This window comes from Rhamphochromis longiceps, linkage group LG3 (genome assembly GCF_057381845.1).
Source record: "Rhamphochromis longiceps isolate RC_006_pf linkage group LG3, R_longiceps_female_GT1.1, whole genome shotgun sequence".
Taxonomy (NCBI): Eukaryota; Metazoa; Chordata; class Actinopteri; order Cichliformes; family Cichlidae; genus Rhamphochromis; species Rhamphochromis longiceps.
Window position 1 is genome coordinate 13,806,393 of NC_140559.1, and position 21,242 is coordinate 13,827,634.

At 40.5% G+C, this 21,242-nt stretch overlaps 1 protein-coding gene across 7 annotated transcripts in view; it reads right to left on the reverse strand.

Annotated features, from left to right (window-relative positions):
* Nucleotides 1-21,242, reverse strand: part of LOC146673007 (uncharacterized) — a 38,038-nt gene that overhangs the window by 7,989 nt on the left and 8,807 nt on the right. For 3 of the 7 annotated variants that reach the window (XM_085401351.1, XM_085401353.1, XM_085401350.1), the window contains exons 2-10: nt 12,070-12,479; nt 10,313-11,936; nt 9,479-9,736; nt 8,730-9,164; nt 7,909-8,313; nt 5,250-5,654; nt 4,397-4,834; nt 3,540-3,980; nt 509-913 (exon numbers count right to left, since the gene is read on the reverse strand). In XM_085401351.1, the coding sequence (XP_085257477.1) occupies nt 509-913; nt 3,540-3,980; nt 4,397-4,834; nt 5,250-5,654; nt 7,909-8,313; nt 8,730-9,164; nt 9,479-9,736; nt 10,313-11,936; nt 12,070-12,451 (4,793 nt within the window). In that variant the 5' untranslated portion in view covers nt 12,452-12,479. Of the gene's footprint in view, nt 1-508; nt 914-3,539; nt 3,981-4,396; nt 4,835-5,249; nt 5,655-7,908; nt 8,314-8,729; nt 9,165-9,478; nt 9,737-10,312; nt 11,937-12,069; nt 12,480-12,584; nt 12,654-21,242 lie in introns of all 7 variants that reach the window. The other 4 variants (XM_085401352.1, XM_085401354.1, XM_085401355.1 and 1 more) reach the window with 4 other exon arrangements.

A 21,242-nucleotide genomic window follows, 5' to 3' on the forward strand; every position in this document is an offset into this window, starting at 1 on the left:
GTGAATGACTGACTTTTCTTCTTGTTAAAGCCGTGTCACTGCACCTGAGCCTAAAAGGTAGTCCGAATCTATTTTTCTGGTGTGCTGTAGGTTATTGTTATGTACTACATTTGTTACTCATTTATGAAGCACAGTACATGTTTCGTACTTGTAATTACCGCTACTTGTACATATACCTAAAAAGTTATGCAAATATGTACCCATAACTTGTTTTTCAAAATATTAATAAAAGGGGTGTGTCTCCAAACAGCCATCTCTTTCCTGACAATTCGCTTTGTGCATATTCTCTTACATATGATGAGTCAACATTGAAACACCTGCGGCTTTTGGTCAGGTGCGGCTAATGTATGTACAAAACAGGATTTTCCCCTGATTTTAGCTTGTGCGGCTAATATTCAGGTGCGCTTTGTAGTCCGGGAAATACGGTACTGAAAAATGTTTCCACTGCTGACTTCAGGGAGCATCTCGTCTTCTGAAGAATTAATCATGTAAAGAAGAATTCATGTACCTGAGCTGTGAGATAAAAGGCAGACACTGCAGCAAACTCCTCACTTCACTCTCTTCATGTGAGCAGCCTCTCAGCTCCACTTGTTTCTTCTCTGGTTGGAGTTTCAGCAGCTCCAGGAGGATGGAGGTCTTTCTCTCTGAGAGGTCTATGGACCAGACTGCAGGAGCTGACTGGAAAACTGGCTGTAATGATGGAAGGACACTCAGACCTGTTTCAGTCTCATAAGAGTACAGGTCCAGGAGGAAGTCACACCATTTCTCTTTAAGAGGACTGTTTTTGTATGTGCACACTGATGCTAACAGCTCCAGGATCTTCTCTCCTGTCTGCTGCTCTCTCTCTGCTGCTGCACAGAACAGACTCACAAAGATCCTCGTTCTGTCTTCATCTGATGTCTCAGCATCAACTCTGCAACAATAAGAAGGAAACATTCAGTGATGATTTGATGTGAGCTGCATTGAAACAACCACACACTGCTGACACACTTTGCAATGTTTGTGAGTTTAATCTGGATCTTTGCTGATTTTCTGTCTTCAGTAAAATGAAACTTTGATAAAAATCAGAGTCTGTTTATTTCTTTGGAAGTCAGCAAACTCATAAATTGAGCAGAGGATCAAATAATTATGTCACTGCTGTAAAAAGGTAGAACACTGTGAGAACAGCTGTAATACAGTGTTGTATTATTCATGTACGTCGGAGTATTTGGAGAGTTTAGATTTTATATTTGCTATGGTCACTGAATCCTGGTGTTTCTTGGTTTAATGCAGTAACGTCTGTTTTCTACAATGTTTCTATGACAGGAAATGCTGTTTGCGTTGGATTCTCTATGATGAAGGAGATGGCGAGCCACCTCTGAACCTCATCACCTCCTTAGCCTGAGCAGCTGCTCTGAGCTTTCACTGTGCCAGACGAGGAGGCCACGCCCCCTTTTCCAGCCTTCACCTGAGTTCACCTGTGTGAAAGCACAGCACCAAACAGCTTAGCTGCTGTGTTTCACTCAGGAGCACTTTGGAAGTGAACCTGACTGGACGTCTTTACTAAAACTGACTGACTACAAACCAGAGGAGCCAACGACAGAACTTCCAAACTCTTCAACATCCCAGAGACACTTTCCTGCATCATCAGGTGACTCCTTGTGATGAGGGAGCAGCTAAAGTAGCCTTGATCACTTCAATATCAACACTGTGTTCGTGCTGTTTACACTCGTCTGTGACGCTGTGTGAAATATTCACTAGTGTTTTGTGATCATTCACATTTGATTTGATAGAAGAAGTTTCAGGACATTGAAGTTACAGCTCTGAGTGGCTCCAGCTGCTCAGTGAGTCTCTTCCTCTCTTAAAGCCTCAAACTCACACTCTGGCCCTGCTCATTTAATACTCTGCAAACCTTCAGTGAGTTATGTTTGCACTGTGTGATCAATATTTGTATGTTCTGTATCACTTTGTGCGTTTTCCTTTTCCTGTCATGAAGACAGCTCAGACCTGCTGGCGTCTCCAGGTCCTGCTGAGCTTTCAGGTTATGTGATAAATGCTTTGGAAGTCATGGATGGGCCTCACTTTAGACCAGCTCACACAACATACTTCACTAACAACCAGTAACTGTCTGAATTAACTCAGGAATATCTGTAACACATGTACAACTTTATAAAGTGTTCATCCATCATTGGAAAAGTATCAGACTGCTGTCATTGAACATGTTATATTTGAGCCTCTTCAGCAAAACTTCATCATGTGTATCCATGTTTATGAACGACATACTGAGGAGGAGTAATGCTTCATAAATGATGAAACAAGTATTAACTAACACTAATGCTGAAGAGTGTGCAGCTGTTATAAAGTGTTAGCAGCAAAACACTAAACATCAACAATACAGAAACACACAGAGGGGAACAACAACATCTACAACAGCAGCTTCACCTGCTGCTCACATCACACACGTGGAAATCACATATTTACTAACATTTTACAGTTAATTCATTTAGATTTAGATTTGTTTACTTTGAAAATTAGACTCAATTAATATTTTCTGGTTCAGAAAAGTCTTAAACACAAAGATTCACATGTTAGTGGCCACGTTGAGCCTCCTGTCAGTGTTTAGTTTCACCAGACTAGCTCTCTGTACCTGGCTATATCACCATGGTAACAGATGCTGAACACAGCCTGGTGTAGATCAGGTTATGTTCAGTGTCAGATTAAAATCAGCTGTAAGTGACACATTTTCTCTGAGTCTTTTATGTCCAGTCTGCTCTGAGCTGGAGCTCATGATAACATGAACGTCACAAACTCCTTCACCAGATTGTGTGTCAGAGCTGAATGCAGCGAGTAACCTTTCATGTTTAAGTGGATCGAGGTCAAAGTGTCACAGCTGTCAGCTTACAAATAAACTGCAGCACAGAGCGCTCACACACATTCATTCATTCACATGTTAATGATTGCTACCAGCATCGCTTAGTCTCCTTTGATGCAGCAACAGTGTTGCCTGTGTTGCTATAGTTACATATTGTTTATAGCTCTGTGTCACCTGTTAATGTAACAATATTTCTTATTAATGGAGGTGAAGTCAGTGGGTCTACTTTGTGTGGAAGAAGACAGAAATAACGTATGAATGGTCGTTGTGTGGATGTGGAGAAGAGAGGCCCCAAATGCAGGCTGAAGCTGAACATCCTGGATGACTCAAACTGTTTCCCTCTGCAGTGACAGCTGCTTGATGCTGTTTTGTTTTAAAGCCCATCAGAAACACATAAATACCTTAACAGTACAACTTTTATTAATATTTTTAATGAAGCTTTTTTTCCCAGGAGGTCTTAGTGATGCTGTAAATGTCACTAAGTGCAGTTTTATTCTCACAGACAAACTGTCACATGTTAAAAAACTGTTGAAGGTAAACGTTACAAATTTGTGGACTCATTTCTATAAACTGGCTTCAATCAAGCAGCAACTAAATTGTTAAATAGAGCTAAAATATTTTCATGAATTATTTTCAGCACTCATTTATTGACAGACAGACTTTATTGTGTGAAGAACGTGTCGTGTACCTGAGCTGTGAGATAAAAGGCAGACACTGCAGCAAACTCCTCACTTCACCCTCTTCATGTGAGCAGCCTCTCAGCTCCACTTGTTTCTTCTCTGGTTGGAGTTTCAGCAGCTCCAGGAGGATGGAGGTCTTTCTCTCTGAGAGGTCTATGGACCAGACTGCAGGAGCTGACTGGAAAACTGGCTGTAATGATGGAAGGACACTCAGACCTGTTTTAGGCTCACAGTCCTTCACATGGGAGTACAGATCCAACAGGAAGTCACACTGATATTGCTTCAGATCATCATAGAAGTATCTCTCATGAAGAGGGAATGTCTGATATGTGCACACTGATGCTAACAGCTCCAGGATCTTCTCTCCTGTCTGCTGCTCTCTCTCTGCTGCTGCACAGAACAGACTCACAAAGAACCTGATTTCACCATCTTGAGTCTCCAAATAAACACTGGAACAATAAGAAGGAAACATTCAGAGATGATTTGATGTGAGCTGCATAAAAACAGCCACACACTGCTGATGGACTCCATCTGGTCCATGTTTCCTGTACATAATGACGCTCCATGTTAAATATAACATAAACGAGGGAAACATATCATCTCAGTTGCAGCACATAACTAATTTATTAATCCTCATAAAAACAAGAAAACACAAATATTTTAGAAATTTCTCAAAATTCCACTTTTAGAAGCTTCTTTAAATCAAGAAGAGACGGTAAAAACTTTACTTTAATATTAAACGAATAGAAAAGTTGTTTTCTGCTTTCTTTGTAAAGTAACTATATACTATGTGTATACTGCATGTGGTGAACGCATGTTCTCCATCAAAACTCTTCACTAAGCTTCTGAATACAATCTGACTTACCTGAGCTGTGAGATAAAAGGCAGACACTGCAGCAAACTCCTCACTTCACTCTCTTCATGTGAGCAGCCTCTCAGCTCCACTTGTTTCTTCTCTGGTTGGAGTTTCAGCAGCTCCAGGAGGATGGAGGTCTTTCTCTCTGAGAGGTCTATGGACCAGACTGCAGGAGCTGACTGGAAAACTGACTGTAATGATGGAAGGACACTCAGACCTGTTTTAGTCTCACAGTCCTTCACATGGGAGCACAGATCCAACAGGAAGTCACTCTGATAATCTTCATCCATGTATCTCTCATGAAGAGGGAATGTCTGATATGTGCACACTGATGCTAACAGCTCCAGGATCTTCTCTCCTGTCTGCTGCTCTCTCTCTGCTGCTGCACAGAACAGACTCACAAAGATCCTGACTGCTTCATGGAGACGTGACCACAGAGGAAGAACACTGTAACAATAAGAAGGAAACATTCAGTGATGATTTGATGTGAGCTGCATAAAAACAGCCACACACTGCTGATGGACTCCATCTGGTCCATGTTTCTTGTACATAATGACGCTCCATGTTAAATATAACATAAACGAGGGAAACATATCATCTCAGTTGCAGCACATAACTAATTTATTAATCCTCATAAAAACAAGGAAACAAATATTTTAGAAATTTGTCAAAATTCCACTTTTAGAAGCTTCTTTAAATCAAGAAGAGACGGTAAAAATTTTACTTTAAGATTAAATGAATAGAAAAGTTGTTTTTCTGCTTTCTTTGTAAAGTAACTATATACTATGTGTATACTGCATGTGGTGAACGCATGTTCTCCATCAAAACTCTTCACTAAGCTTCTGAATACAATCTGACTTACCTGAGCTGTGAGATAAAAGGCAGACACTGCAGCAAACTCCTCACTTCACTCTCTTCATGTGAGCAGCCTCTCAGCTCCACTTGTTTCTTCTCTGGTTGGAGTTTCAGCAGCTCCAGGAGGATGGAGGTCTTTCTCTCTGAGAGGTCTATGGACCAGACTGCAGGAGCTGACTGGAAAACTGGCTGTAATGATGGAAGGACACTCAGACCTGTTTCAGTCTCATAAGAGTACAGGTCCAGGAGGAAGTCACACCATTTCACTTTAAGAGGACTGTGTTTGTATGTGCACACTGATGCTAACAGCTCCAGGATCTTCTCTCCTGTCTGCTGCTCTCTCTCTGCTGCTGCACAGAACAGACTCACAAAGATCCTCGTTCGGTCTTCATCTGATGTCTCAGCATCAACTCTGCAACAATAAGAAGGAAACATTCAGTGATGATTTGATGTGAGCTGCATTGAAACAACCACACACTGCTGACACACTTTGCAATGTTTGTGAGTTTAATCTGGATCTTTGCTGATTTTCTGTCTTCAGTAAAATGAAACTTTGATAAAAATCAGAGTCTGTTTATTTCTTTGGAAGTCAGCAAACTCATAAATTGAGCAGAGGATCAAATAATTATGTCACTGCTGTAAAAAGGTAGAACACTGTGAGAACAGCTGTAATACAGTGTTGTATTATTCATGTACGTCGGAGTATTTGGAGAGTTTAGATTTTATATTTGCTATGGTCACTGAATCCTGGTGTTTCTTGGTTTAATGCAGTAACGTCTGTTTTCTATAATGTTTATATGACAGGAAATGCTGTTTGCGCTGGATTCTCTATGATGAAGGAGATGGCGAGCCACCTCTGAACCTCATCACCTCCTTAGCCTGAGCAGACGAGTCTGTGCCAGACGAGGAGGCCACGCCCCCTTTTTCAGCCTTCACCTGAGTTCACCTGTGTGAAAGCACAGCACCAAACAGCTTAGCTGCTGTGTTTCACTCAGGAGCACTTTGGAAGTGAACCTGACTGGACGTCTTTACTAAAACTGACTGACTACAAACCAGAGGAGCCAACGACAGAACTTCCAAACTCTTCAACATCCCAGAGACACTTTCCTGCATCATCAGGTGACTCCTTGTGATGAGGGAGCAGCTAAAGTAGCCTTGATCGCTTCAATATCAACACTGTGTTCGTGCTGTTTACACTCGTCTGTGACGCTGTGTGAAATATTCACTAGTGTTTTGTGATCATTCACATTTGATTTGATAGAAGAAGTTTCAGCACATTGAAGTTACAGCTCTGAGTGGCTGCAGCTGCTCAGTGAGTCTCTTCCTCTCTTAAAGCCTCAAACTCACACTCTGGCCCTGCTCATTTAATACTCTGCAAACCTTCAGTGAGTTATGTTTGCACTGTGTGATCAATATTTGTATGTTCTGTATCACTTTGTGCGTTTTCCTTTTCCTGTCATGAAGACAGCTCAGACCTGCTGGCGTCTCCAGGTCCTGCTGAGCTTTCAGGTTATGTGATAAATGCTTTGGAAGTCATGGATGGGCCTCACTTTAGACCAGCTCACACAACATACTTCACTAACAACCAGTAACTGTCTGGATTAACTCAGGAATATCTGTAACACATGTACAACTTTATAAAGTGTTCGTCCATCATTGGAAAAGTATCAGACTGCTGTCATTGAACATGTTATATTTGAGCCTCTTCAGCAAAACTTCATCATGTGTATCCATGTTTATGAACGACATACTGAGGAGGAGTAATGCTTCATAAATGATGAAACAAGTATTAACTAACACTAATGCTGAAGAGTGTGCAGCTGTTATAAAGTGTTAGCAGCAAAACACTAAACATCAACAATACAGAAACACACAGAGGGGAACAACAACATCTACAACAGCAGCTTCACCTGCTGCTCACATCACACACGTGGAAATCACATATTTACTAACATTTTACAGTTAATTCATTTAGATTAAGATTTGTTTACACTGAAAATTAGACTCAATTAATATTTTCTGGTTCAGAAAAGTCTTAAACACAAAGATTCACATGTTAGTGGCCACGTTGAGCCTCCTGTCAGTGTTTAGTTTCACCAGACTAGCTCTCTGTACCTGGCTATATCACCATGGTAACAGATGCTGAACACAGCCTGGTGTAGATCAGGTTATGTTCAGTGTCAGATTAAAATCAGCTGTAAGTGACACATTTTCTCTGAGTCTTTTATGTCCAGTCTGCTCTGAGCTGGAGCTCATGATAACATGAACGTCACAAACTCCTTCACCAGATTGTGTGTCAGAGCTGAATGCAGCGAGTAACCTTTCATGTTTAAGTGGATCGAGGTCAAAGTGTCACAGCTTTAATGTGCAGCTGTCAGCTTACAAATAAACTGCAGCACAGAGCGCTCACACACATTCATTCATTGACATGTTAATGATTGCTACCAGCATCGCTTAGTCTCCTTTGATGCAGCAACAGTGTTGCCTGTGTTGTTATAGTTACATATTGTTTATAGCTCTGTGTCACCTGTTAATGTAACAATATTTCTTATTAATGGAGGTGAAATCAGTGGGCCTATGCATATACTGAAAAATGTTTCCACTGCTGACTTCAGGGAGCATCTCGTCTTCTGAAGAATTAATCATGTAAAGAAGAATTCATGTACCTGAGCTGTGAGATAAAAGGCAGACACTGCAGCAAACTCCTCACTTCACTCTCTTCATGTGAGCAGCCTGTCAGCTCCACTTGTTTCTTCTCTGGTTGGAGTTTCAGCAGCTCCAGGAGGATGGAGGTCTTTCTCTCTGAGAGGTCTATGGACCAGACTGCAGGAGCTGACTGGAAAACTGGCTGTAATGATGGAAGGACACTCAGACCTGTTTCAGTCTCATAAGAGTACAGGTCCAGGAGGAAGTCACACCATTTCTCTTTAAGAGGACTGTGTTTGTATGTGCACACTGATGCTAACGGCTCCAGGATCTTCTCTCCTGTCTGCTGCTCTCTCTCTGCTGCTACACAGAACAGACTCACAAAGATCCTCGTTCGGTCTTCATCTGATGTCTCAGCATCAACTCTGCAACAATAAGAAGGAAACATTCAGAGATGATTTGATGTGAGCTGCATAAAAACAGCCACACACTGCTGATGGACTCCATCTGGTCCATGTTTCCTGTACATAATGACGCTCCATGTTAAATATAACATAAACGAGGGAAACATATCATCTCAGTTGCAGCACATAACTAATTTATTAATCCTCATAAAAACAAGAAAACACAAATATTTTAGAAATTTGTCAAAATTCCACTTTTAGAAGCTTCTTTAAATCAAGAAGAGACGGTAAAAACTTTACTTTAAGATTAAATGAATAGAAAAGTTGTTTTCTGCTTTCTTTGTAAAGTAACTATATACTATGTGTATACTGCATGTGGTGAACGCATGTTCTCCATCAAAACTCTTCACTAAGCTTCTGAATACAATCTGACTTACCTGAGCTGTGAGATAAAAGGCAGACACTGCAGCAAACTCCTCACTTCACTCTCTTCATGTGAGCAGCCTCTCAGCTCCACTTGTTTCTTCTCTGGTTGGAGTTTCAGCAGCTCCAGGAGGATGGAGGTCTTTCTCTCTGAGAGGTCTATGGACCAGACTGCAGGAGCTGACTGGAAAACTGGCTGTAATGATGGAAGGACACTCAGACCTGTTTCAGTCTCACAGTCCTTCACATGGGAGTACAGATCCAACAGGAAGTCACTCTGATATTTGTCATTGTAATGAGAATGAAGAGGGAATGTCTGATAAGAGCAGACTGATGATAGCATGTTGAGGATCTTCTCTCCTGTCCTCTGTTCTCTCTCTGCTGCTACAATGAAGAGATTCATCAACAACTCAGTTTGATCTGAGAGATTTCCTGATGACTGACAGAAACTGGAAGAAAGAAAAGGAAACACGATATGATGATTTGATCTGAGCACAACAAACAGAAACAAGCAGCACTGATACCGTCCTAGATTTGTCTCAGATAAATATCTCCAGCATTAAAAGTACATTCAAGACATATAAGGTCAGTATTAGAGATGCAGGGCTCGCGAAATCGCTAGCCCCGGTATGTCGGGCTAGCGATTTCGCGAGCCCTGCGTTGGTTCAATTATTTCTATAAAGTAACTCAACTGGATTTTTAACCACAATTGAAGATCACATGAAAACATTGAGTGTTTAATAAGTAAAACCAAAGAGCATACCTGAGTGAGTGGATGTGGGGTAAATGGTGTAAGAGGAACGAGCTCGCACTTTGACAGACTCTGTGATCACAGTGAAGGCAGACTTTCACCTTCCTCTTCCTCTTCTGCAGGACTCTCACAGCTCGGTCATACAGTTGTGTTTCACTGTTGACTGGGAGGTGCAGCTGATTCTCAGTGAAGTCAAGTAAACTCACGTAATCCACGTCCCCATCAGTCAGAAGAGAAATGGTCCACAGCTGGCGTGACAAGGAGTCACTCCTACAGTTGGAAGGTTGGTAGAGAACTTCATTAGTTCACATGTAATCAGCTGCTGAGAACTATTATTATATTATATATGATTATTTATCATTATTATTATTATATTATTATAGTCTATTTGTGTAGATTCATGCTGAAACTGAAGAACCATGTTCGCTTTTTTCATGCAAAACTCCTAATTTGTGCAAAGCTGCCAGAGGCTTACAAGTTAAATGTGCTTCAGCTGAGACTGAAAATGTCTTAAATAAGTAATAAAATCTCTCATTCAAATGACAAATGTCCAGGTAAAAGTTAGTTAGCTTTCTGGGATCCCCTCACCTGGATTATTGTGTATGCATCAAGACTTAAGAATAATGTTACCAAATACCTAAAGACTACGTACAAACTTTCTGCTGTCTACAACTCACTGGAAACATGATGAAACAAAGCTGAAACAAATCCTTCTCACTACTATGTTTTCATTTTTCACTTTAAGAAAAACACATACTGCTCTAAATCACTGAATGCTTTACATTTAAAACATTAAAAACAGATGTACAGAACCCTTTAACTTCAGATCTAAATGTTCTCACTTACCTTTGAAGTTTGCTGAGGCATCCCAGCAAAGGCCTCATTCCCTGTTTTGATGCTGTTGTATCCTCCAGGTTCAGCTCTATTTTCCTCTCCTGACTCTGGCTGATTACATAGGCCAGAACACAACACTGCTGAGGATCAAGAGTCTCTCCACTCGCATCAATAAAGTAGTCCAGTTTATCCAGGAGACAGAGGCAGGCATCAGGTGACTGAGACTCATAGAGGCATTGACATAAGAACATTAAGTCCACTTCACAGTCTTCACTGTCACTACAACCTACAAAGGTGGTCACCAAGTGTTTGAAGAACCAGTCAGACGTGTCTCTGAGCTGCTGAGGAGGAAGGAGACCTTCTAACAAATCAGTGTTCTTCTCATTCAACAGTCCACACAGGAAAGGGACCAAGTGTTTCATGTGTTTGCTGCCCTGAACCAGACACTGCTGTAGAACACATCTGGTCTTCTCTGGATCCTTTAAGACCCACAGAGCTGCAAAAAACTCCTGAACCGTGTAGTGGAGAAAGGCACACAAGGGTTTCTTTACAGTTGGGCTGATTTGAATTACATTCCTGCTCAAAATGGCCAAATTAGCACAGCTGTCTAGTTTGGGCAGTGATGTTAGGCTCACATTTTTCCCTTCTGTTGCACAAAAAGCTGCCTGAGATAAAGACAGTATTGCATCCCATTTAGTGCTTTCATTTTCAGATGTCTTGGAAACATTCCTCTGATTGCAGAAATGGAGGATATTGAGGTATATTTCAGTAACTGTGCAGGGATGTGGAGAGAAATCTGAGCCCTCAAAGCTAAAGCAGGCGACCACCATCAGGGCGTACATGGGGACGTGGCAAAGAGAGAATAACTCCAGGTTACACAAGACTTTGTTGAGGTGGTTCTCACTCAGATTCTTGGATAAGTACTCTCTGATGCCCTGCTCACTGAAGCCTTTCACTTCCACTCTGAGACAGTCCCAATCCAACAGGAAGTCTGCTGACTCCACCTCTGGTCTGCAGGTGATGATGATCTTTGCTTCGGGTAGAAGGGTCTTCTGTATGAGCTTAAACACCACAGATCTAGAGCCAACATCTGTAACTCCATCAAAAATGATGGTAACACTGTCAGCATTATCCTTTATGTCCTCTAAGACCTCATCGTTGCCTTCATCTGGTTCACAGAACACACTGAAGAGAAGATCCTCCAGTTTATGGACCTCTGTGATGTTGGGTGTTTCTCTCATATCAAAGTAGAACATGTAATCTAGATCCTTGTTATCTTTCTCTGACCACAGTTTCAACATCTGATGGACCACAGCTGTTTTCCCAGTTCCAGGTTTTCCTACCAAAAGGATTTTTCTTTCATATGTTTTCAGGAGTTCACTCGGAGAGGTTCCATGTTTGTCCTCAGGTATGTACGTTTTTAGTTTTTTAGGTCGAAGCTTCCTGCTTTTCTTGATCTTTGACTTTTTTATTTTGGATGGTGAAGCCTGTCCTGGTGTGTCTAACACAAGCGAGGTGTAGGACAGGGAGCTCTGCTTGTTGAACAGGACTGCTTTACTTTGGGTCCATGATCTTTCTGAAATCTTCTGAGCTTCTGATTTCAGCTTTTGTTGGTATCTGTGACACGGGCTGGGGCCTGAAAGAAAGGAGGTGTGGGAGAAAAAAAAAGCAGAACAATTTAATGTCACTGATGTGTCACTGGACAGCAACACAATATGGATGGATTAAAAATCATCAATACGTTAAAATTATTTCAGTTCAAAAAATACCTTGTACATCCATGTTGGTGTCCTCCCTGAAGGAAAAGCAGCTGATCCAGTAGTTGAGATCAAACATGTTGGACAGAGAGGACGATGACTCTGGATATTCTGCAAAAGACAGTGATCTCTCTCCAGAGGTTCTCCTTGTTGTGTCAATAATCCTGAGAAACTCATAGCAAGCTTCTTCCCCCATTTCTATAACATAGTCCACAATTCTTCTGGTTTTGTCAAATCCATCACTCTCTGACTTTATTTTATTCACATCTTCCTCTGAGAAAAATCCTCTCGTGGACAGGTTCTCCACAATCTCAGTGAACCCCTTTAATGTTCTCACCAGGTGGTCTCTGGCACTCCTGACGTAATCCAAGGCTGACTGAGATGCACAAGCCATGATCTTTACTTGCTGGATTTCAGAGGTCCTGTTCAGAGAAAAAAAATATACATCAGGGTGAACAACATGGATTTCAAACAGTGATTTATTCTTTGTGGCATGGAGTGTTCGGTTAAAGCAGGATAAAGCTCACCTCTCTTTTTAATTATCACTGCTGTGCAAACAGATGACACTGATTAGTCTGCGCCCCAGGACTAGAAATCTGGCCGGAAAACAGGCAACATTTAGTTTGTGTATTGGCCTTTGTTATGGCCCTAGCAGGGCCTCCTCCTGAAGTTGCCTGTGTGTGCATGTCCTACTGAAGGTCCTGTCTTAGGACTCCTATCAGCAATTAAAGGTATTTAAGGCCAGAGAAAGATGAGCTCTGGTGCCAGATAGCTGTTTTTGGTGGGTGCAGTTAGTGAGCTGTCTTTGCTGATTGTTCGGTGACTAAACTTTTTTTTAACTTTTCAGTTTACTGACCTACGCCTGAGTTTTGGGCTGGTTTCCTTTAATGCTCACCTCAATGCACTATATGGGTTCTGGAACTAGCCCCCAGGAGAGGGGACGAGGAGATTTAGGAGACGTTCAGAGTTCATTTTTGGATTTTAAAAAAAATATAATTTAAAAGAAAAGGACAGCCAATATTATCTTAAGATTAGTTACCATAGCAACAACTTATCTTAAACACATTTAAATACTTGGTTTTAAAACTTGAAGACCAAATTCTTTACATTTTGAAGCCAAACTTGGTCATTTTTAAAATGATCTTGAGCCATAGTTCTCCAAGATTTCTAAAGCCAGTAGTGTGTGAGAATTGACTGAATTATAAAGATAGCAAAGAACCGTTAGATTTTAATCCTCTGTGCAAAACCATCTAGCAAGTGTCTGATTGACAGCTGCTTCCTTTTGCAGCATGCCTTGTTTGCTGATGATATTTTGATTTACTTGACAAATCCAAACACTACTTTCCCCAAGCTGTTGTCACTTCTGGAGATCTTTAGCTCAATATCAGGTTATAAACTAAATATATCGAAGACTCAGATATTAACTTTTAATTATAAGCCAAATCACGAAATTAAGTCTAAAGCTAATTTGAAATGGGAGTCGGAGCAGATGAAGTATCTTGGAGTAAATATTACTAAAGATCTCTCTAAGATATATAATGCAAACTTTAATCCTTTGTGTTATAAAATAAAAGAGGATATTAAAAGATGGGATTTATTACCATTTTTAAATTTTGAATCACGTATTGATACAGTTAAAATGAATATCTTGCCCAGGATGCTTTATCTGTTCCAAACACTCCCAGTTGAAATAACTGATAAACAATTTCAGGAATGGGATAAAATAATCTCTAGGTTCATATGGCAGGGAAAAAACCACGGATTAAGTATCAAACTATTCAGTTGGCTAAAGACAAAGGGGGGTTGGGGTTCCCATGTTTGAAAGATTATTATATTTCAGCTCAATTGAGGATATTAGTGTGTTGGTGTAATGTAGACTACCAAGCGAGATGGAAAGAAATAGAAATAGAAACAGTGGCCTTAAGAGATTTTCCAATTCAAGCAATCTTAGGGGATGTGACACTCATTAAAAAACAAATTCATCAAGGAAACCAATGGATTAACCTGCCTTTAAAACTTTGGTTACAATTTCTTAATAAGAATGATTGGAATGAAGAGGTTAGGATTTTAAGATGGTGCGCTTTTGATTTTGATTTTTTACCCAATAAGTTAGATGTAAGATATAAAAAATGGGCAGGACAAGGTTTAATGGCATATTGTATGTTTTACGATAAGGGAATTCTTAGGGACTTCCAATCAGTAAAAGATCAATACCAGTTAAGTAAAACGTATTTTTTTAGGTTTCTTCAAATTAGGCATCACCTATATAACTTTATACCTAAGAGAACAGATCTTTTCTCTTTACCTGTTTTGAGTATATTTGTCAAGGCTTACCAGGCAGACCCCGGCCTCAAGGTGATTTCTAGACTGTATAAGGGTATACAAGAGGTTAAGAACTGGAATACTACCTACATCAAAAAAAATGGGAAAGGGAAACAAATACAGCAATTTCAAATGACATTTGGTATCAGCAGTGTGCTTTTCAGTGGAGAATTTCTAGTTCTAATTAGGGCTGCCACGATTAGTCGACTAGTCACGATTACGTCGACTATCAAAATCGTCGACGACTGATTTAATAGTCGACGCGTCGTTTGAAGCTTTGTAAGATCCCAAAAGACGCAGGAATAAGTAGCAGGATTTAAGAGTGTAATAACGGACTGAAACAGAAGATGGCAGCACTGCATGTACAAGGATGCCAGCTGCCGTTAAACCCCGAAGAAGAAGAAGAAGAAGAAGAAGAAGAAGAAGCTGTGTCCCAGAATTCATAGCGCGGCCCAGCTCAGTTTCCAACAATGGCGGCAGCTAGTTAGTTTTAATATTACTCTTATTATTCTTTCTGGGTCACAAAATAAACGTTTAACATATTTTCAGGCGAGAATGTAGCTGTGTAAACCTCAAATATCTGCTCAGTTTATCAGGACACCACATATTTTCAAAAGCGCTCCGACGTTTTCGGAGACGTCTGTTACCCACTAGCTCGATAGCGAGCCGGGGGCAAGGCTCACTAGAGCCATGAGAACACCGGACTCCCGGCAAATCGTTTTCAAACCCACCGCCGTCTTTTGCTGCTCAGGTTAAACATGATATATGAGTCACTTAGATAACTTAAAAATGTTATTGTTTGGCTTTTTTTTTTAGTATTTTATTTGTTCCTGAGTAAATCGGTTTGGCTGAGATTAAAGTTATAGTTTTTACACTGCTGAATAAACGTCAAGCAGACAGCTGATTATCAGAAGTGTGAGATGCTCCAGAATTTACTCCGGTGTCCTGTTATATTTTAGATAGCAAGGAGTTTATTAAACTTCACCGAAACAATCTGCAAATTTCATTAAAATTTAATAAACTGTCATCCTGTCTTTATTTTTAGTTAGCACAGACCTTAAACACTTAAAGCCAATGATAGTTATATAAGAGCAGATGCAATAAGCTGTACTTTTTACATCCAATGGATGATGATCTGATTAGTCGACTAATCGCAAAAATAATCGGTGACTAGTCGACTATCAAAATAATCGTTTGTGGCAGCCCTAGTTCTAATATATGGAGATGTTTTGGTTGGAAGAGTCTCTGTAGGTTCTTTATTACTCCTGCACAAAGTAAACATTATTCTAATTACTCCAGCTGCTGGAGAAACTGTGGGGCCCAAGGAATAAAACATTTTCACCTGTTTTGGTCTTGCCCAATGATCAACATTTTTTGGGTATCGATTCATTCTGAGTTACAGATCATTTTTAGTATGCAACTTCCCTTTAATTGGGATGAACTTTTGTTTGGATATCTATACTCAGTGAATGTAGATAAAATGTCCAAGCTGTTGTATGGTATTCTGAGTCTGGCTGCCCGTAAGACTATTACCAAGAAATGGCTTAGTGTGAAAATTCCATCACTAAATGACTGGTATGAGATTGTATATGGGTTGTTTAAAATGGAAAGAATTACATTCATTAATAGACTCCAATATGACATATTTAGTGATATTTGGGTTAAATGGAAACATTACATTTTGTCAAGGAGACCCGATCTTGTTTGAATCTCTGTAATTATGTATGCCATATTATGTGTGTGTGTGTGTGTGTGTGTGTGTGTGTGTGTGTGTGTGTGAGTGAGAGAGCATATACACACTAGATGGTACACCCGTTTGTTTATGTTTATTTTTGATTATTTGTTTATTTTGGTTTATTTGTGTTCATATAGGTTGCTTATTAAAAAATAAAATATTAATTAAAAAAAACAAAAACATTTTGCAGCATGCCAATAAACCCAAACACTCCCATTCCGGGTTTGAAAAACACAGTAAAGCACCATCAGTCATAGACTGACCATGGACTGGAGGATCATCTTGACAGAGAACCAAACAAAAGGCAGCCAACATCCAAAGGAGAGCTTTGAATGTTCTTGAAGAAGCCTGCAGAACTAGTCCCGAAGACTAGGGACGTTAAAAAGAATGGACTAACCAACTAGTCTAAAACCAACACACACTCAGATACCAAGTTAAGGCTTAGCCTTGATTAATGTCAAACACACATTAGACATAGTCATTGGAAAAGATGAATACTATCTTTCAGTAATCAGTCGTGCTGCTTAACTGTATTAACAATCAGATTAAACAAGTAGTATTTCTGGTACGGACTATTGGCAACAGCAAAGATTAGCTGACCAGGTCACAGACGTTCCTCCTGATGAGTAAAAGTTCAGACTATAGGGGGAAAAAAGATGGTCATACCAAATACTGACGTTCTTTATAAAGTCATTATTTAGACTATTCTGCACATTTCAATGAACCACAGTACCCGTTTTCCATTTACCAAGAACATTTTAAAGAAACGAGGGCTGGCTCAAGACTTTTGACAAGTACTGTAATATTTCAAAGTATCAATTTGTTGAACCGATGTTATATAATTTTTTTCCCTTTTTTTTTTTTTTTTAAATGGGTCTACTTTATTTCTAGAAAATGTCACTTTCATTTATGTGTATAAATTAGGGGTGCAACGATACACAAAATTCACGGTTCGGTTCGATACTTTGGTGTCACGGTTCGATATTTTTTCGATACAAAAAGAAATGTTCATGCCTTTTTAATTTGTCATTTATTAAAATTATAAATCCATCCATCCATCCATCCATCCGCTTATCCTTTTCAGGGTCGCGGGGGGCGCTGGAGCCTATCCCAGCTGTCATAGGGCGAAAGGCGGGGTACACCCCGGACAGGTCGCCAGTCTGTCGCAGGGCTAACACATAGGGACAGACAACCATTCACACTCACATTCACACCTAGTGGCAATTTGGATTATCCAATTAACCTATCCCCACAAGCTGCATGTCTTTGGACGGTGGGAGGAAGCCGGAGTACCCGGAGAGAACCCACGCAAACACGGGGAGAACATGCAAACTCCACACAGAAAGACCCCGGCCTGATGGTGGAATTGAACTCAGGACCTTCTTGCTGTGCGGCAACAGTGCTAACCACCGTGCCACCGTGCTGCTCTAAATTATAAATATATATTTTAACTCAAAAGTACAGTTTTTAAATTTAACCCTAACCCTTGTGCGTGTTTTTTATTTTGACAGCGAATGCGCACCTGCGGACCACTTATGTGCAGCCCTGGTTATTTAGCTCGTCATATTGCAGCCACAGAAATTCTTTTGTCCATGAAACCATAAAGCTGCACTTTCTTTTTGCCTTATAGTCTGATTTGTCATAACTTCTCCGTTTTGTGGTAAGCTTTTCTTTGGCTGTCACTTCTTCACCCTGACCCGTCTTATTTGGCTCAGCAGAACTAAAATATATATCCTGCTGCTTTTACACACGCACTCACATAAGCTCAGCGATTCTCTGCGCGATCAACCTCTCACATGTTTAAGCTTGCTGCGGGAGATTTCACTTGTCATTAGGGCTGGGCCATATTATACCGTTCACGGTAATACCGGTATAATGTTAGGCAACGATAGGAAAATGAAATATCGCGATAGAATATGAGTAAAACGCGCATGCGCAGTGCCTTTGTTTTCATACGCACATGGCCGATTGTTGAGTGAAACAGATGAACCAGAATTGGTTTGTAAAAATGGTGCAACTTCCGTGATGTGGAACTGGTTTGGTGTTTGTCCGTCAGATACACGACAAAGCACATTTTTTTGCAGAACATGCAAGCGGCCGTTGTTATTGTCGTATTTGTCGGACTAAGATGCTCTTAAATCTGGGAGTAATCTGGGTCCTAAACTCCGTATACTTCAGGTCAAACGAACACTGCAGCATCACTAAGAGTTAAAAACTGTCTAAATTCTTTCATCTTTAATAAAACGATCAGCATTGCTGCTTTACCAGGTGTAACTATGAAGTTTAACTTCCAGGCATCCATGAAAACAAAATGTATTACATTTAACGGAGTTAGAAGCTAGCAGGAAGCTAGCGGAAGTTAGCTCGCTAGTTTCGCTAGTTACCTAAGCATGATATAGCATGTTCTGACTGAGAGATTTCTGAAAAAAATCAAACGTACAGCTCTGCTATCACTTCCAACATAAATGAAGACAGGAAACTAAACAGCAGTGACGTTTGTAGGGTTACTGAAGTTGGGCTAGCTGGTATATAATGATGTGCTACGTGATCGCTAGCGACACAGCTATGTTAGCATAACATAAACAGTGAAGCTGGAGGACGAACACTAACACTTTTCCACTTATAAAAGTTAACGTTAAGGTTCCTGATGGTTAGAGACAAATGCAATCGCATGGCAGGATGCTGTAAAAGGACCAATCTTCAGTCAGGAGAACAACTGAGATAATCCATCCACAATACGAGGTTAGTCATTAGTATACTGCAACAACATGGGAATAGAGCCGCTGCCAGAGAATTCAACATTAATGAATCAATGGTACAGAAGTGGAGGAAGCAAGAAGAATGAGTTTAATAAAGTTTGATTTATCTGACTGCTTTGTTTCGCTTAATGTGCCTTATAATCCCGTGCACCTTATGGTCCGAAAAATACGTACTGCACACTGCAGTTTAATGTTGCAAAGCACCTCTTTTTAACTTCAGTGGATATTATACATGGTTATGCTCAGGATATGTCAGCCCATTTCTACTGGAAATGCCTTTTGGTTAAACTTTCAGCAAGCAATTTGCATTTGCACTGTTACATTTTTATAAAGCTTTAATGTACATAAAAACCAGCTTCTTGTTTAAGTGAAAATAAATGGAAGGTTGTCTTTTTGCGCTAGTAATGTTGTGGAGTTGTATTTTGTCTCGCATCAATTATATCGTCAGTTATATCGTTATCGCAAATTTTCAAATATATATCGTGATAAATATTTTTGGCCATATCGCCCTGCTCTACTTGTCATGTTTGCATAGTAAGCTAACGATTAATAAGACGATGTCAGAGGAATTGGTGCACAAATTATCATCACTCACAGATCAGTGCTGTCGCTCTCTATACACAGTTCGCGCGATTGCAAAGTGAAAGCAAAAAAACAAGCGCAAATTCAAACGCAACTTCAATATGTCACATATTGACAGTGGCTCACCGATGCCAATGACATAATTACCCAGCTACATTTCTGAAAGAATGCAAAAGCATTGACATATATTTTTCCTTCCTACAATAGCCCGACGGGCAGGGAAGAGCTAGATTTTGGTAGCCCGACTGGAAAAATCGCTAGCCCCGGGACGTCGGGCAGGCGATATTGCGAGCCCTGTATCTGATTGAGGAATCACTCATCTTTGGAAAAGAGAGTTTATTACAGAGAAATGTCTCTTTCCAAAATAAAAGCTATACTATAGCTTCTTCTGGGCTATATTCTCAGCAGCATATTAAACATATCAGGTCTCCATAAGGAGAATCGTGTGCTAACAGCTGTCTAAATGACTCGGGTAAAGTTTGTAGCATGCTGCTTGTTGTTTTTGTCTGCTTCCACTTGTCTTTGCAGTAGGATGATGTCAGCGTAAATGTGCAGTCATATTCGTTGTGTTCCCACTAGTGCTTTCAGGTTAATCTCGCTGAAATGACCTTAACGCCACAACACGGCAAATCTCCGTTAACGAGCTACCCCTGATCGCCCCGTGCATGGGGCTAGACGGCCAACACGTTAACGAGCTAACTGCGCTAACACACTAGCTCCCACCCTTGTAATTGAGCATTGCGTGGCACATCCAACATACTGTTTTACTTTAGTCCATGACTCGCTTACCTTCAGGGTCATACGTCACATGAAAACCAAAATAATTCCAAACGCCAGATCTGAATGAGGGTGGGGGAGGTCCACTTCTGTCTCGCTAGCTTGCCCTGCGCTCTTCCTTCTGACGATGCTGTCTGTGTGGAGCGCTCAGTGGATCTGCGCTCGACAGTGCAGCCTAGGCGGAGTAGTCGAACGCAGATTCACTGAGCGCTCCACACAGACAGCATCGTCAGAAGGAAAGTTGATAAAATAAATTACAAATGTTGTATTGTTCGATACATATGCGTACCGAACCGAAAGCACTGTATCGAACGGTTCAACATCGATACGAATATCGTTGCACCCCTAGTATAAACATATGGAGCCATATTCTTGCTACAGAACTGCTGCAAAAAACAGCAATGCAGTATTTAGGATGAAAATAATTTTATACTGAAATAAGTAGCAAAGTACGTATGCCCTGCATTTGCAATGTGTCTAAAAAGTATGACGTGAAACTGTACCAGTGATGTTTTTGCCATCTATAAACCTGTGCAGCTTAACATTAGTAAAGCGAAAGTGAAGGTGGTTCCAGGATTCTTTGTTTCAGATCGACATGGATCACTTTTTTGTCTCAGTTTAAACAAAGATAGCAAAGCCAGTCATTTTTATTTTATTTCTAAAGAGCCCAAAAATATCAAGAGGAGGAAAAACAAACCTTGTAGATCTTCTCAGTTTTCCTCATCTGCAGACAGGCCCACTCAGCATGTGCACCTGCGCACTCTGATAACCACGTGGCCGCTGTTTTAAGGCACAATCTGCAGTTTCTGAGTGTGGAAAAGAATCCGGTCTAATGTATTACGACAGTCTGCAGACTACAGAGTGAATTAAACCCTGTTTATTATAGCTGCTGTTACTTTGACATTTATCTTTGTGTTAAGTATTAATGGCAGTCTTCCTGGACTCGCATGTAAGAATGAGAATAGTTTTATTGATCACAGGGGGAAGTTTATATACATGAACATGTGCTG